This window comes from Asterias amurensis, chromosome 14 (genome assembly GCF_032118995.1).
Source record: "Asterias amurensis chromosome 14, ASM3211899v1".
In the NCBI taxonomy this organism is placed as follows: domain Eukaryota; kingdom Metazoa; phylum Echinodermata; class Asteroidea; order Forcipulatida; family Asteriidae; genus Asterias; species Asterias amurensis.
Genome location: NC_092661.1, coordinates 8,319,878 through 8,337,924, shown reverse-complemented (window position 1 = coordinate 8,337,924; position 18,047 = coordinate 8,319,878). Strand labels below are relative to the sequence as shown.

At 37.7% G+C, this 18,047-nt stretch overlaps 1 protein-coding gene across 1 annotated transcript; it reads left to right on the top strand.

Annotated features, from left to right (window-relative positions):
- Positions 1 to 1,154: 1,154 nt before the first annotated feature.
- Positions 1,155 to 16,952, top strand: LOC139947137 (Golgi-associated PDZ and coiled-coil motif-containing protein-like). Its single transcript, XM_071944994.1, has 8 exons — positions 1,155 to 1,373; positions 3,185 to 3,349; positions 5,731 to 5,906; positions 6,401 to 6,566; positions 7,811 to 7,900; positions 8,811 to 8,975; positions 10,749 to 10,840; positions 11,906 to 16,952. Exons 1-8 carry the CDS (start codon positions 1,155 to 1,157, stop codon positions 12,354 to 12,356), a joined length of 1,524 nt encoding a protein of 507 aa, XP_071801095.1. The 3' UTR covers positions 12,357 to 16,952.
- Positions 16,953 to 18,047: the final 1,095 nt, after the last annotated feature.

The window sequence follows — 18,047 nt, the reverse complement described above, 5'->3', positions numbered from 1 at the left end:
AACAATTTCAATTGCATGCCCCAATATTTTAACCTGAGAAGCGTTACTGCCAGGAACGTTTCTCAGATTGTATTCCTATTGGGGGTTATTCTTCCTGCAAACGTGTTCGCTACGGATTTGGCGGAGATATCTCGAAAACGCAACCTTTAATCTGAGGACTTTTGTTCCACGTCACGTATAGGGACTATATCAAGAGTTTCCCCACATCTAACATTTAATAGGCCTACATTGAAAAAAATCAAGTCAGATTCAAACACTAATGTCCTTCAAAGATTATTGGGGGGGGGGGGGGTCAAGTGTTCCGAGGGGTGGATGGGCCTCCTGTCTCCCGCCCAGCCGGAGAGATGTTCAGGAATTGATGATAAGTTCCGCAAGCGGAGGAGGAGCAACCAAAAAATGGGTTATTTTTCGACAGAAAATGCTCCAGGTTAGACAATCCTGAGATTCTGTCCCTATGGGGTGCACCCATTGATCTCCTGTATAATAACGGAGATCAATGGGTGCACCACACTATAATAATCTACTCCCATAGTAATCAACGCTAAAAAATAAAATATTCAAAGATACTGTACACACAAATTATTTAAAGTCTCTTTCAGCCTCTTCTAAACCAACCAGTCAGATATAATTATTTTCAGACGACTGAACTTCAAATTTCGGTTAAAGGCAGTGGACACTATTGGTAATTACTAAAAATAATTATTGGCATAAAATCTTTCTTGGTGACGAGTAATGGGGAGAGGTTGATGGTATAAAACATTATGAGAAACGGCTCCCTCTGAAGTGCCATAGTTTTCGAGAAAGAAGTAATTTTCCATGAATTTGATTCTCTGGAAGGGGGCGGGGGGCACACAGAATTATATAATGTACACTGGTCCCTATATCAAGTCGATATGAGAAAAAACAGTATTCGCCATGCTTTTAGAAAATTCTTCGAGAAATATAATGTGTTTTAGTAAGATTTGTTTTAATGTGATTTAGGCGTTTTCCAAATTGGTGGCTAAAGCGACTATTTGCGGATCATCGTACGTTGAAGCTGCATGCGATGAGGAGCAACGTCGTTAGTATAAAATTAAAATACCACCACACACCACGATCACACCGTTAAATCGTCAGGGCGCCACCATGCGACACGAATACATCCAAACGCCAACATGTCAGCCAAGAAGATGGCAGCGATTCACTGGCTTGACCTTCTTGAAAAGGAGTTCGACAAGGCATTTGTCGACTTGGATATTCTTCTTGGAGAGGTTGATCCGGACCAATGTGAAATCACCTACGAAGGGAGGAGGAAAATGACTGCACTTAGCGCGTCTTTCGCTCAACTTTGTCACAAGGCGCAGACCATTTTCCAGAACAACGCAAAACTTGAGGTAAACATTGCATTGATTTGTGTACGCATACTTTATACGGGGGTCGTAGGAGGTCGTGTTTTCGAGGTGTCCCTGAAATCGTGGCAAATCTTTTACCTCTCTGTGCGCGATGTAAACAGTCCCTAGATACAAATTGTGTGGTTTTATTTGCCAAGCAAAGAGTCTCCTCTCCCTTGACCAAAACTTAGAAACACGTAATGCTCCACTGGTTATTTGCACTTGTAAATGCAAAAAGTTTGGTATTTTACATGTAGGCATTTCTACAAGGTACAAAAATATGTCATAATGTTGAGGCCATATAAAAATATTTGCCCACCGAAAAAGTTTCATCAAACACTATTTCAATTCACAATTCATGATGATCAAATCATGTGACGGATTATTTTGCTGAGCATTCTGGGAAAAAAATACAGAGGCTCAAAGATATTTTTTGAGATTTTCTTTTTTTAACCCTCATATCAATATTATTATTAATATTAAAGTTTAAACATCAGCTTGTTGATTCAATTATCACTGTTTATTTATACGCTTTATTATAAATTTTAAGAACAAAAAGGGGAAAAAAAGAAATAAAAATCAGATTTGAAAGCCACATATTATTCACACTTTTTATTAAATTATTTATTATTATTTTTTTTTTGCAAATAACCATGGTAATTTTAAAATTTCATAAAAAAATATTTTGAATAAAACGAAGACAACTGCTTGCTATAGAGTCATACACAGAGTCTCAAAGAACACTTGTAGTCACTGCAGATGTTTCTTCCATGTATGGCTTTACCGGGAAACCATGCTTTCTTTTTTGCCGCGAAAACAGGACAAACTCAAAACAAATGGGTACAGTTGAAGTCATCGAAGATCAGTGTGTAGTGTGAACATTTCAATGTCCATCAAGTTTTAATATATGTTTTCATACATGTACTTCATATTAACAAAAGAAGATAATTAGGGCATCGATTGTTATAAGGCATCATTATTTTTTTCCCAATTCAAAGAAAAAGACATAATAGCGTGAAAACTGGTAAGGGGAGGATAAATTAAATTTTATGAACGATGATGAACAGGGCAGAATATTAGAGAGAAGTCCTAGAAAATTTGCCAAAATGATTCCAAATTTTATGAGCATGATGAGGGGGTCAAGTTCGCCGTCATGGCTGTGTATAGTACTGTAGAGGCATGTTGGCAGGTGGCTCGGTGACAGTATTTTTTTCAATTTAGAGTGGTCAGTGAGATCCTTCCTCCATGTGCTGATGTGGTGGGATGCACCTCATCAGTGGTTTTCAAACTGAAGTTCTTGTTGACACAACAAAATGTGTAGGCCTCCCCAAGATTTTGGCTGTGCAAAAATTAATTGTTTTTAAAATCAAGACTGATTACTAGATGATAGATTTTTCTGTCAGGCATTGTTCTTGTTTTTAAAGTTTGAAGGGACTATTCGTTCTCCTTCTTCCATTTTATTAAGAGCAGCCTTCATGGTTGAAGATAAAATGCCCTGCCAGACACACAAGCACAACAAACCTTCTCTTAGCAATTTATAGTGTGCATTGGTGTCTTTTACATGCATTTACACAACTAGTAGGTTGTAGCAGGATCAACTGCTTTACATGTAGGTCCCATCTGAAGGATGAATCAATATAAGCATCTTGCTTAAAAGGACACAAGTGTCACAACCGGGTCTCGAACGCTTGGACTCGGTGCTCTTAACCGATCGGCCAAGACACTTTTAAAGACATTTAAAGAAACTCTGCCTCTTTTACGATCTCAGGCTAGAGTGTTAATTTAACATAAATCTGTTCTTTCATTGAATTCAGGCACAGGTTATGAATCTCCGAGCAGACGTCTGTGAGGTGAGAGCGACCAAATCCATCCTGGAAAAGGAACTGCACACCCAGTTGCTTCAACTCCATGCAGTGCAGCTGCAATTACATGCCAAGACTGGTCAGAGTGTGGACTCGGACGCTATCAAGAAAAGACTGGTATGGGCTGCAAGACATCTTAAAACCCTTAATCTTGTAAAATTTTCTTTAATTCATACCCAAGTTGTTTAGGCCCCCCTATTTATTTATTTATGGATCTTTTAGGCTTTAAAAACATCAAACACACAGCAACAATATCAGAAAATGTAGGATTTAAAAACATTTGGAACACAATGAGAGACATAACAAACCAAACAGAAAAAGCAAACAGATGCCTCAAAGGGATTGCCCAAAAGTGAACCAAATGACTATCCCTTTATTGTTCCACAATCTGGGTTAGTTTTACACTTCTAACGCTGTGTTCCCATTGGACTTTTTTGTGAAAGTACCGCGACTTTTTTTGTAGAGTGCCAAAATTAAATCCAATTGGGACAAAATGGTAAACTGACCTCCCTGTCAACTTTAAACCGTGACCATGATTTAGAACTTCTGCACAGCAACAGGGCTAAACAGCCAATGGGAACAGCTCCGCGCTGTTAACGTACCGCGACCACAAAATAAAATGCTATGCAAACTTCACAGAATATAAGTCCAGGTGAGGTCGAATTACACCAAACCCAGCCACGGTAACTTTCCGCGTGGCAGCAGGGATAAAAAGTCCAATGGGGGGAAGTTATTTGTAAATCTGTGAACTTTAAAAAAAAATTCTGTTCCGAAAGTGTTCAATGGCTTTAGTATCAGTGTGTTCTTGAAAACCCATCCATACCTCAGTATGCCACAACATTGGCATAATATGATTCAAGTAATCAAGCTACGTCATTGCATGCCTCTTCTTTTGCTAATCAGAGAGAAAGAAAAGGATCCTTTCTTAAGTACAACCTGAAGAGATCAAAATAACAATAATGCTAATTCGATTTACCCTATAAAGCAATTCCAGAACTGTAAATTCACCCATTGTGTTACTGGTTGTCCCTTATAAAAGAGAGGGTTGTTCTAAGTATCTTCAGTGATTTTTTTAAATAGCCCTACTGCTAATTCGATTTAGTTGGGCCTGTCCTAGCTGAAGTATTATGCATAATATTATGTGCAATGTACATGTATGTACTTTAGTTGTATTGGGCTTGTACAGCTTTAGACAAGCCTAACTACAGTTGGGCTGACCGTCGTAGTATCTTCTTATCCAGAGTGAAGAGTGTCATGGCCGATTTAAGCACCACCACCGAACTCCGCACTGCCACGGTGACTCTGTTTAGCAAAGTGTGGGTTCGGGAGTCGTGACACTTGTGTCCTTGAGCAAGACACTTAACTACATGCTTCTCTCCACCCAGGGGTAAATGGGTACCTGTGAGGGCAGAGATTGCTCTTGTGGCTGATTTAGTCGAGTAGTGCATATTTGTTGCACAGGTTGTATACTTCCCTATGGAGCTGAGATGGTTTAAGGTTAAGGCCCAGTACAAATGTGAAGTGCTTTTCACGCTTTTCGGGCATGAAAAGTGCTGTTATATAAACTAACTATAATTATTATTATTATTATTATTATTATTATTATTATTATTATTATTATTATTATTATTATTATTATTATTATTATTATTATTATTATTATTATTACTGTTACTGTTACTGTTACTGTTACTGTTACTGTTACTGTTACTGTTACTGTTACTGTTACTGTTACTGTTACTGTTACTGTTACTGTTACTGTTACTGTTACTGTTACTGTTACTGTTACTGTTACTGTTACTGTTACTGTTACTGTTACTGTTACTGTTACTGTTACTGTTACTGTTACTGTTACTGTTACTGTTACTGTTACTGTTACTGTTACTGTTACTGTTACTGTTACTGTTACTGTTACTGTTACTGTTACTGTTACTGTTACTGTTACTGTTACTGTTACTGTTACTGTTACTGTTACTGTTACTGTTACTGTTACTGTTACTGTTACTGTTACTGTTACTGTTACTGTTACTGTTACTGTTACTGTTACTGTTACTGTTACTGTTACTGTTACTGTTACTGTTACTGTTACTGTTACTGTTACTGTTACTGTTACTGTTACTGTTACTGTTACTGTTACTGTTACTGTTACTGTTACTGTTACTGTTACTGTTACTGTTACTGTTACTGTTACTGTTACTGTTACTGTTACTGTTACTGTTACTGTTACTGTTACTGTTACTGTTACTGTTACTGTTACTGTTACTGTTACTGTTACTGTTACTGTTACTGTTACTGTTACTGTTACTGTTACTGTTACTGTTACTGTTACTGTTACTGTTACTGTTACTGTTACTGTTACTGTTACTGTTACTGTTACTGTTACTGTTACTGTTACTGTTACTGTTACTGTTACTGTTACTGTTACTGTTACTGTTACTGTTACTGTTACTGTTACTGTTATTGTTATTGTTATTGTTATTGTTATTATTATTGTTCAGGAGCAAGAGATGGAGTCCTTCAAGTCAGATGCAATCAAGGAGGCACGTATGGAAGCAGAACTCAAAGAATACCAGAAAGAGAACGCAGAGCAGAGGCAACACATCATGGCATTACAAGGAGAAGTCTACGGAGCGAGGCTAGCTGCAAAGTACTTGGATAAGGAATTGGCGGGCAGGTGAGTGGTCAGGCGTTGTCAACAAATGTTGTTTGTCATGGAATTCAGTCAATGCTTTGGCATTGAAGGTTACTAGGTTGATATTGAGGGAGGGTCTCAAATGTCGTCTATGGTAATAATATTAGTTTCGGTTTTGAATAACGACAAACCATTCTGAGGGGGCTAAGAAAGGTTCAACGAATGTTATTAGCCCAAAGACCAGGGGTCGATTTTACAAAGAGTTAGGACTCGTCTTATCTCGAGTTAGGACGAGTAACTCGTCCTAACTTAGGATAAATCTTAAGGTCTGCATGCTACAGTGCAGGGTTGGGACTCGTCCTAAGTCCTAAGATTAGTCTTAAGTTAGGAAGAGTTTTGTGAAATTGACGGCAGGGCACTAAGAACTAGTTATTATTAGTATGCTTCCTAAAGCTATGTCATACTTCATGTGATGTGAACAGTTAGTACAAGCTGTTTTCTGATTTTGACGCCAAAAAAAAAAAATTATCCTACAGAATTCAACAGATCCAGCTCCTAGGGAGAGACCTTCGAGGGCCTGAACACGACAAACTCTGGAATCAACTCGAAGCAGAAATTCATCTTCACCGACACAAAACAGTCATCAGAGCTTGCCGTGGACGACAAGGCTACAGAAACAGGTTACCCCAACCACCAGGACATGTACGTTAAAACAATCTGTGTCAATGTTTGTTAGAAACTAATCTTGGAGCTTAAAGGAACACGTTGCCTTGGATCGGTCGAGTTGGTCTTTGAAAAGCGTTTGTAGACGTTTTTTATAAAATGCATATGGGTAGAAAGTTGTTATAAAATTAGAATACAATGATCCACACAAACATGCCTCAAAATTGAACGGTTTTCCTTTTACCTCGTCGACTAACACGGTCGGTCATTTATGGGAGTCAAGTTTTTGACTCCCATAAGTCGACGACCGTGTTAGATCGCACAGTAAAAGGAAAACTACGCAATTTCGAGGCAAACTTGTGTGGATCATTGTATTCTACTTTTAAAACATCTTTCCAACCAAAACAGTTACAAACGCTTTTTATGGACCAACTCGGCCGATCCAAGGCAACGTGTTCCTTTAAGTTATAGGCTATGTAACTGTTTACCCTGTATGGACATTGACAGTTTGTTTCTTTGTTGATTTACTTTAGTTGGGTTTGAATTACTATTGTTGGGCGACTTTTATTGGGTGTTATTAGTGGGGAGACTTTAGTTGGGGGACTTATTTTTTTTTTGGGGGGGTGACTTATAGTTAACTTTTGTTGGGTGACTTTTGTTAGACGACTTAAGTAATAGTTGGATGACTGTTGTTGAGTTGCTTCAGTTGATTTACTTATTTAGGGTGACTATTGTTGGGTGACATTACTCAGTTGACTATTGTTGGGTAACTTTTGTTTGGTAACTTTTGTGAGGTGACTCAAGTTTAATAGGTGACTTTAGTTGGATGACTGTGGGTTACTTCAGTTGATTTACTTATTTAGGGTGACTATTGTTGGGTGACATTACTCAGTTGACTATTGTTGGGTAACTTTTGTTTGGTAACTTTTGTGGGGTGACTCAAGTTTAATAGGTGACTTTAGTTGGATGACTGTGGGTTACTTCAGTTGATCTACTTGTTTAGGGTGACTATTGTTGGGTGACATTACTTGGGTGACTATAACGTTGGGTCACTTGACTTTAGTAGGTTGACTTTTGTTGGGTGACTCAAGTTGGTTGAATTTTTTGGTGATTATCGCTGGGCGACATTGCTTGGGTGACTTTGGGCCACTTAATAGTTTGTTGACTTCGTGGGGTGTCCTTTGTGGGATGGTTTCTGTTTGGTGACTTTTGTTACTTCATCTTGAAAAGGATTGCCCTTAACGCAAATCTTATTTTAGAATATATTTTTGTTTTTGCGACAGGATGATGCAATCAGCCATCGGGGCGTCGGTGAAACCCGGTCAGTATTAGTCGTCAAGGAGGAAGATGAGGGTCTTGGAATGTCAATCACGGTGAGTTATCTGTCATTGTGAGTAGTGTAAAGCCAGGTTCATACTTCCTGCGATGGCTGTTTTCGCAGCGAATGTTTTGAACACGACTCAACTGCTGCAAGTTATTCTTTGCAAATTTGTGATGTCAAAATTTGTATCGCATTCGCAGGAAGTATGAACATGCTCAAAGGTGGGATAGGTATAGAGATGAATAGACTCAACGAAGGAACAGTTAGAGAGGGGGTTAAAAGAAAATAAACTAGAGAGGTTTTGTCTATGGATACATATAAGGTTAAGGAAACGCCAACACTTTGTGTTTTAAAGTTGCACTTTCTGTAATTGTTAATGACAAGTGTTCTAACTTGGTGTATTCCAACATTTATGCTTAATGGCGAGCCCTGCACATGAATGAAAAGTCTACCTCAATCGAGCCTTGTTATAAATCGAGCCTTCACTTCAAAGGCAGTGGACACTATTGGTTATAACTCAAAATAATCATTATCATTAAACCTTTCTTGATTACGAGTAATGGGGAGAGGTTGATACATGTAGTATAAAACATTGTGAGAAACAGCTCCCTCTGAAGTGATGTAGTTTTCGAGAAAGAAGTGATTTTACATGAATTTGATTTTTAGACCTCAGATTTAGAATTTGAGGGCTCAAAATCAAGCATCTGAAAGCGAACAACTTTGTGTGACCATGATGAGACAAGGGTGTTTTCTTCTTTCATTAATATCTCACAATTTTGACGACTAATTGAGCTCAAATTTTCACAGGTTTGATATTTTATTGATATGTTGAGATACACCAAGTGAGAAGACTGGTCTTTGACAATTACCATTAGTGTCCAGTGTCTTTAATCAATCTTATATACAATCTTTGAACAAGATTTCTTTCCTCTCTTGTTGGTATCTTAACCTTTGACCCCCAGGGTGGTAAGGAGCATGGTGTACCCATCCTCATCTCTGAGATTCACGAGGGTCTACCAGCTGATCGTAGTCAAGGTCTGTTTGTTGGTGATGCTATACTCTCAGTCAATGGAATAAGCCTCCGAGATGCTAAACACACTGAGGCAGTGGATATACTCTCACAACAGGTAAAGGGACAACTCTCCACTGTTTTTTTGGTTTGTCTGTCTGGCTGCTTTCTACAAGTTTCTGCCTATCAAAACAGCCCCATGCTTTATTGGTTACATTTATCAATTTCAATTAAATTGAACTATGCATACATGTAGGTTAGCCCCATGCTTTATTGATTACATTATCAATTTCAATTGAATTGAACTATGCATACATGTACATGTAGGTTAGCCCCATGCTTTATTGACTATATTATCAATTTCAATTGAATTTAACTATGCATAGTTAGCCTCATGCTTTATTGATTACATTTATTGATTTCAATTGAATTGAACTATGCATAGTGTAGCCTCATGCTTTATTGACTACATTTATTGATTTCAATTGAATTGAACTATGCATAGTGTAGCCACAAATGCTTTATTGATTACAGTTATCAATTTCAATTAAATTGAAGTATGCACAGTTTTCCTGGAAAGATCAGTGCTCAATGCTGATTGTAAAGATTAGAAGCTTTGCTTTGAGTGAATCTGCAATGGGCATCTTTAAAGTTGTCCACGCAAAATAATGTTCACTTGGACACACACCCTCAACTTGGACCAGTAGAACATTCCAATAGGCTGCACCATTGTGGTAAAGTACGAGAGCAATCCTACAAGAGGGAATACGTGCATTAGTGTTTTAAAGAAGAACAAAGATATTGACAAAACAGGGCGACTGTACACATAGGGCTTGATACATGTAGCTCAGTTGGTTGAGCGCCAGCATGTTATTCCAGAGGAAAAATTGTCTTTGTTCAACCCCGAATCATTAGTATTTTAAACATTAGTATTTTGCAACAGAACGCTCTGGCGGTTTTGGACCAATAGCATTTCCATCACTCAGGGATGAGTTTGATTTCACTCAGGGATGAGGATGATTTCAGACTTTTCATGGAATCAGACATTTTTTTGTCTGCTTGGTCAAATAATTCTTCAGATAAAATCTAATTCTCTTGCTCTTTGTACTTCTCTAGCACTGTTTCATTGTTTTATGTAACTCCAGCCGTCGATTTCACCAAACTCTTCCTATCTTAGGATTAATCTTAGGACTTAGGACGAATCCCAGCCCTGCACTGTAGCATGCAAACCTGAAGAGTTACTCGTCCTAACTCGAGATAGGATTAATCCTAGCGTTTCGTGAAATCGGGGTTATAAAAAGGTGAAAATAACCATCAACTCATTGTCCCTCCTACGATCTGGATCCCAGTTTCAGACATTTTTGTCAGCATTGACTCTCATCCCTGGGGCCAATTTGGTAGAGCTGGTTAAGCACAAAATTTGCTTAAGCATGAAAATATATTTTTTTTTTACGCATGTTACTGGCCAAGCATACCAATGAGTGGAGTCTTGGCTGGTAATCTGATTTCACTAAGCACAAATTTGTTTGCTTTTAAAAGCAAGATTTTGTGCTTAAGCAGCTCTATGAAATTGGCCCCTGCCGTCAATTTCACAAAACTCTTCCTTACTTAAGACTTATCTTAGGACTAAGGGGGAGTCCCAACCCTGCACTGTAGCATGCAGACCTTAAGATTAATCCTAAGTTAGGACGAGTTACTTGTCCTAACTCAAGATAAAACAAGTCCTAACACTATGTGAAATCGACCCCTGATCACTGTGGTATAACATTTTGGGGGGTTTTCTACCCATTATCAAAGAAGCCATCAAGAAAGGCTCTGCTAGGGTCGAAACGTCGGGCCGTTTACCACTTCTTGCATTATCCAATTACACATGTATTTGCTTTGTTTTCAGAATGGTGAGATAACGATGAAGGTTCAGTTTGTTGCCCCTGACTCAGATAGTGATGATGATAATGATGAGATCATTGATGAGAATGGCTACAGGTTAGTTACTCAACCCTTTTCTTACCATCAGGGCCAAATGTCATAAAACATGTAAGCAGCCGCTTTGTGCTTACTGGGCGTCTCTTAGCATGAACAATGCAAATCCATGGTGATTGTGCATGCGTGTCAAGAATTGTTCTGCTTACTTGAGAATCATGGTGAAATACGTTTATGCTTACACACATTTTCTGCTAGAGTATAAGCACAAAAAAAATACTTACTGGTTAACAGGGCCCAATTTCATAAAGCTGTTAAGCAGAAAATACTGCTTGGAAAGCTAAGCAAAAATTGGGTGAGGCACCAGCCACAATAATGAAAACTTTATTAAATCCTATTTTTAATTGCTTAGCAAGTTTTTATGATTACAGGCTAGATGAAATTGGGCCCAGGGCTCCAACAGGGAATATACAATTACATAGCAAAATATTCTGACAGAACAGACTTTTGTGCACACAGAATGCTTGTAGTGGACTTGCAAATGATGATTTTTGATTAGCAACTGATATAATTATTTTGTGTAGCGTTTACATGTAGCTCTACTATGCAAGGGAAATCGTTAACTGTTCTGTAATGGAAAAAATGTCTACAAGACTGCAGGGCTTGTAGCTCAAAATTTTTATTGGGCCGCCTCGCCACCAAACTGCAGACCACAATGGGATCATATTACACAAACCACAACTCATCCACAACCCGTTTTATGAATGAGAGGTCACCCCATATGTGCATTATGGATGTGTATTGGTTAGCTAGAATGAAATGGGCAGGATATACACACATGTAAGAACAGTCATGCGCAGTAGACACTTTAAAAGACACTTTATGTGTGTGTAACTCATAGAGCTATAACACCATACGTAGACAGTACACCTCACAGATCCATACCTCGATTGGTTTAGATTTTTAGATCTACGAAAATTGGGCATAGTAAAATGTCAGAATTTTACACTTCAAATATAAACGCGATTTAATCGAATATCGCAATACTTTTTTGATGATATATCGTGGGATAATAAAAGCAATATCGCCCAAGCTTAGTACAAATTACGTCCACTCTTTGTATTCCAGTTATGCATTATATGATGAAAGTGAAGAAGACTTGAGCTATCAACATCCTAGTGAAGACAGCCCCACCCGCTCACACACCACAAGTACATCAGCCACGCCCCTGCACGAAAACAGCCCATCCACATCATCCGCCCGCCCTAAAGGTGCGGCCCATCATTCTCCCACAAAGAAGGCCACCAGAGTCACAAACCCCAAGACGCCGTCCCCGGCCAAGCCAGCGAGGGCTTCAAATCTAAGGATGCCGTCCCATGAAGCAATGCAATCAACATCGAGCCAGTCGTCTGAGCGATCCTCTGCCGCCTCGCTCTTGCAGGGGGATGGGGCGCCCTCACTGTCGACGCCGGACCAGGGTAACGAGATGAAAGTGATGAGCGTGGGTCATGTTAGCACCAATGCTATACAGAGCCTTCAGTCACCTGGTGACGGGGAAGAATTGTTTGGCGCTGACTGAATCAGATAGATGAGTGTCTGTATTCATGACTTGTTAATATGCTTGCTACCGTTGATCAATTTCCAAAAAATGAGAGTTAAACTATAACATTTTGCGTGTCAAGGCCGAGCACTCGAGCGCACTGGACGCAAGCTCTGACTACAGTAGCAGAGATTGGGTTTTGGTTCAGGTCTTGTCATGTCCTTGAGTAAGAAACTTAACCATTATTGCTTTTTATTCCTACAGATGGGACGAAAGCCGTTGGTTCAATATGAAATGCACGTAAAAAGAAAACAGTTATTGTTGAGAGAAGGGGTTTCTGGTATAGTTTGCTGCAAATTGCTCCAAGCAGTACCTTATAAGCTGTGACATGGTGCTATGTATATGATGTTAATAAATGGATCTTGTACTTTAAACACAGCTTGGCATACCTTGAAGACAAAAAGAAAGTTCTTTGAGATGCCCTCGGGTGTGATAGCACTACATGTTCATAAAGGACTGCGTATCATTATTTTTTCCAATGTCAGAATGGAAATTCCGTTATTTCTGAATATTAATTGAAACAATTTGGGTTGCAAGTAATATAAATAAACCCAAACATTGATACAACTCAAGTAAGTCACTCTTTCAGAAATTAACAATTTGTCGTTGCGGTTTCTCATTTGCCATAATTCTAGTTAACTCTCATTTTGTTTAGGAAGAGATCTCAATTACCTTGAGCCGTTCAGCTGAAAATAAACAAGTGGAGACCCAGTCTCAACAGACGACTACATGACTCTATTTGCTGGTAACCTGTTGTTACTTGGCGAGACTTTTCTATGCTTAGCAGATGTTAGTGCTTAATTGTTGTCCGGACCCAATTTCATAGAGCTGCTTAAGCTAAACAAGTACAGTTTGTACATGTATGTAGCTAAGCATAAGAAAATTATGTTTGCTAGAATACGGTTACCTAGAGTACAGTTTGTGACTGGTATCCTGCTCATTGTTGCTGTTGTTTTTGGTTTTGTTTACAGGGGGAGAGGCATAGGGGGTAGAGCACTGCCTAAAGCAGAGTTATTGTTCTGAAATGCTTTATGAAAAAGGGGGCAGAGGGGTTTATTTGCGCAACACTGTACCCGGATAAAAAGTACAATTTTCTTATACTGGGTTAAAAAAAGTTTCTTTTCACTTTCTCTGTCCAATTTTTCTTACGGTGCCAAATTTGTCTCAACTGTTTGCCTGAATTTTGGATTGCAGTTTATCATCCTGCCCCCTTGGTCTTACACTACATGTATGCTACATGTAAAGCTGCTGAAATGTATAATATTATTGTTTTGTTAACTTTTCAACTCGCAGAGTTACTCAAAAACTTGGTGCAATATTAATGTGCTTTTGGTTTGTTTATTATGTACATAACAAGGATAAGTAGTGTTGAATAGTTGTTGTCGTTGCATGACTGAAGTAATATCGTTAACTATTGGTGAATTAACCATGTAGTTTTCTGTGGAGAAAATCGATCTTAACAATTTTAAGGAATCTTTAGTTGATGATGGAAGACATCTGTTGTCTAATCACAGGCCAGGCCTCGATTTCACAAACACTTAGATTCATCTGGAAGATGAGTTGTCAATATAATGCCATAGTGATTTGTATCATTACATCACACTTTGCCCCAGCTATTTTGATTGATTTGCAGATAAAAGATCAATCTTAGCTCTTTGTGAAATCGCGCTCAGGATTCTTTATGGTGATAAACAGGACCTCTTCTATGTCTATTGTCTTGGTCTATTTTCTTTGTCTATTGTCCTGCTCTGGACTTGATCAGGCATGTCAGGGCTCAAAATGTCACATTGAGGAAAGTGCTCCACCAAATTAAAAATGCCCTCTTTAAAGGAACACGTTGCCTCTATTTAAAGCGTTTGAAACCGTTTGTTATGAAATGCATATGAATAGAAAGATGTTTTAAAAGTAGAATATAATGATCCACACAAGTATCACTCAAAACTGCACAGTTTTCCTTTTTTTCCACACAAGTATCACTCAAAATTGCACAGTTTTCCTTTTACGTCGCGAACTATTACGGTCGGCCATTTATGGGAGTCGACGAGGTAAAAAGAAAACTACGCAATTTTGAGGCATATTTGTGTAGATCATTGTATTCTACTTTTACAATATATTTCTAACCATATGCATTTTATAACAAACGGTTACAAACGCTTTTTACAGACCAACTCGTCCGATCCAAGGCAATGTGTTCCTTTAAAGACACTGGACACTATTGTCAATGACAATTCTTCTCACTTGGTGTATCTAAACACCCTTGTGACATGAAGTTACGGCTTTCAGATGCTTGAACTCGAGTCAGACCTCAGCTGAGGTCTAAAAATCCTTTCAAATATTTGAGTGAGAAATTACTTCTTCTCAAAAACTACATTAATCTCGAAGAGCCGTTTCTCACAATGTTTTATGCCATCAACAGAAATTGCTCGTTTCAACAATTATTTTGAGTAACTACCAATAGTGTCCAGTGCATTTAAAGGATGCTGCATCTTCACTCAAATTCTATTGGAAACTGTTAAGCATTTTTTTGAGATGGTATAAAACATTTTTTTTATAGTTATGTGATCTGACCTTCCCGAAGGTGGCAATCAGTGGCATCACACTAAGAGAAATTCCCCCCTCGCCCACCAATCCTGGCTTTACCAAGTGTATGTAGGTGGTTGGCTTCTGAAACATTCCTTGATGTACATGTACCCACATAACCAGTGGCGTGAGATTTCACCTTGTTACAGTGAACAAACTGTGTGCGAATGTGTGTGGTTAATAATTCTACGCTACACTAATAGATATTTAAAGCCATTATACACTTTCGGTAAACAGTATTGTCCAAGTCCCACACTTCGTGTATCACAACTTATATATAAAACAACAAACCTGTGAAAATTTAGGCTCAATCGGTCATCGGAGTCGAGAGAAAATAACGGGAAAACCCACTCTTGTTTCCGCGCGTTTCGCCGTGTCATGACATGTGTTTAAAATAAATCCGTAATTCTCGCTAACGAGAATTTATATTGTTTTACAGTTTTCTCAAAAAGTAAAGCATTTCATGGAATAATATTTCAAGATAAGTCTTTCACCATTAACTTCTGTAAACCCTGTAAATTACTTGTAAATCTGTGAACTTTTTTTTTTGTTCTGTACCGAAAGGGTCCAATGGCTTTAAGGAGCACCCTGTACTTGTACGCGGAAATTTTGTGGGCTTAGTACATGTGAATTGAATTTAAACTTAAAATTATGTAAATTATAAAATAATAAAAAAGTTTTCTTTTTCTATCTCGATAACTTAACCAGATAAAATATATTAGTATGTTTGGGTTCTAATGGAAAAATGTTAAATTGTATAAGAAAAATTAAATAGGTTACATAGTTTTCCTGCATGTAGGTCCTACATGTAATTTGGGTTTAATTATTTTGTAATTTATTCAGACTTTGAGATTAAGCCTTAAAGCCTTAAAGACACTGGCACTATTGGTAATTGTCAAATACCAGTCTTCTCACTTGGTGAATCTAAACATACGTATGCATTAAATAACCAACCTGTGAAAATTTGAGCTCAATTGGTCGTCGAAGTTGCGAGATAATAATGAAAGCAAAACATCCATGTCACGCGAAGTTGTGTGTGTTTATACTTGTAGTTGATTTCGAGACCTCAAATTCTAAATCTGAGGTCCGAAATCAAGTTCATGGAAAATTACTTCTTTCTCGAAAACTATGTCACTTCAGAGGGAGCCGTTTCTCACAAAGTTTTATACCATCAATCTCTCCCCATTACTCGTCACCAAGTAAGGTTTTATACTTAAAATTATTTTGAGTAATTACCAATAGTGTCCACTGCCTTTAAGTCTGTTTGAGATATGGTGGCCCCTATAGGAGTGCAGTGTATGGTTTGGGTGTAATTGTGTCAACCATATCTCAAAATGGCTTATAAATTAATTTAAAACCACTTTCTTTAATGTCGTTGTTCTCTACTGGTGCCCAGCGCAACGTCAAACTATGGTTGCTTCTTTAAACAGATTGAAATAGATATTGTATTTATATTTATAGTCATTGTAGTCAAAACATTTACATCTCAATATTGTTTGATATTATTTGTTAATGTTTATTTTTAATGCTTAGTTATTTTGAATTTTTTTAATAGTGTAATTTCCGAGAAACAAGGTAATTGTGTTTGATCATTTGTTACGATGATATTTCTTAACCATGGAATTTAGCAAAGCTTCCACAAGGGAATATAATCAGCAAGCTGGCAACTGCCAATCTCTCTCATTTTTTTTGTTTTAATATTTATGACTATGAATTCCCAAATCAAGAAATTGTGACAACAATACATTTTTCTAATCATTTTGAAATCAGGATTTGAACCCACAAATTTGTGACTGCAAGTTTTGCAGTCTAACCACTTTACAAAAAGACAGTGGGCTTTGTCCAGTATTAAAGGGGCACATTGTCTTAAAATCTCTCAAAAATTTGCTGGTTTGGAAGTACTCCTTGCCCTTTAAAGCCATTAGACACTTTCGGTAAACAGTATTGTCCAAGTCCCACACTTCGTGTATCACAACTTATATATAAAATAACAAACCTGTGAAAAATTAGGCTCAATCGGTCATCGGAGTCGGGAGAAAATAACAGGAAAACCCACTCCTGTTTGCGCACGTTTCGCCGTGTCATGACATGTGTATATAATCAATCTGTAATTCTCGCTATCGAGAATTGATATTGTGTTAATGTTTTCTCAAAGAGTAAAGCATTTCATGGAACAATATTTCAAGAGAAGTCTGTCACCATTACCTTCTGTAAACCCTGTAAATTATTTGTAAATCTGTTAACTTTCTTGAAAGTGTATAATGGCTGTAAAAGACGTTGGACACCTTTGAATATTGTCAAAGATTAGTCTTCTCACTTGGTGTATCTCAACTAATTCTGAGGTCCCGAAATAAAATTAAAATATTTTAGTGGAAAATTGCTTCTTTCTCAAAAGTATGTTACTTCAGAGGGAGCTGTTTCTCACAATGTTTTATACTATCAACAGCTCTCCATTGCTTGTTACCAAGCAATCTGCTATGCTATCAATTATTTTGAGTAATTACCAATAGTGTACATTGCCTTTTAAGATTTATCCTTGAAGGTGAGTGTTGATTAAAAACTTAAACTTGCCTGTGGAAATACGCAACCAGCAGAACATTATGATTTGTTATAGAAGAGTTTGCGGTAACACCATGTAATAACAATCTCTAAATGAGTTGGGGTGGTTCTGAAAAGAACCGTTGGATTAATTATGATTTGTAATTTTTCTAAAATTTGGTTTTACAAATCAGCAGACTTTATTCTGTCACAACAAAAAACACAAAATTTAAAGGGATATTTATGTGAATATTTTAAGATATCTTTCTAACCATATTCCTTTCAACGCGCCCAGAATCCAAGGGCATTATAATGCCCCTTTGAGCACTGCATGTATACAAAGCCACAATAACCTGGGTTGAATGTGAACCTACAGCTTTCCACATTTTGGAGCACTAGATACATGGTGTAATTAAAACAGTTAAGGCATCTATTCAAGAATGTTTGCAAATCCCACAAAATGCATTTTTTTTCAGGGTGTGAAAATTAAAGGCGGGAAAAAATCATTTATTGTTTTGTTTACTTAAAAATTATTAGCATAAAACCTTTCTT

What these genes read in the sequence shown, in the direction of transcription:
- LOC139947137 (XM_071944994.1), top strand. Translation starts at nt 1,155, where the DNA reads ATGTCAGCCAAGAAGATGGCAGCGATTCACTGGCTTGACCTTCTTGAA. An exon ending in TACCCCAACCACCAGGACAT is followed by an intron (nt 6,567 to 7,810) that starts GTACGTTAAAAC and finishes TTTTTGCGACAG; the next exon opens with GATGATGCAATCAGCCATCG. An exon ending in GTCTTGGAATGTCAATCACG is followed by an intron (nt 7,901 to 8,810) that starts GTGAGTTATCTG and finishes TTTGACCCCCAG; the next exon opens with GGTGGTAAGGAGCATGGTGT.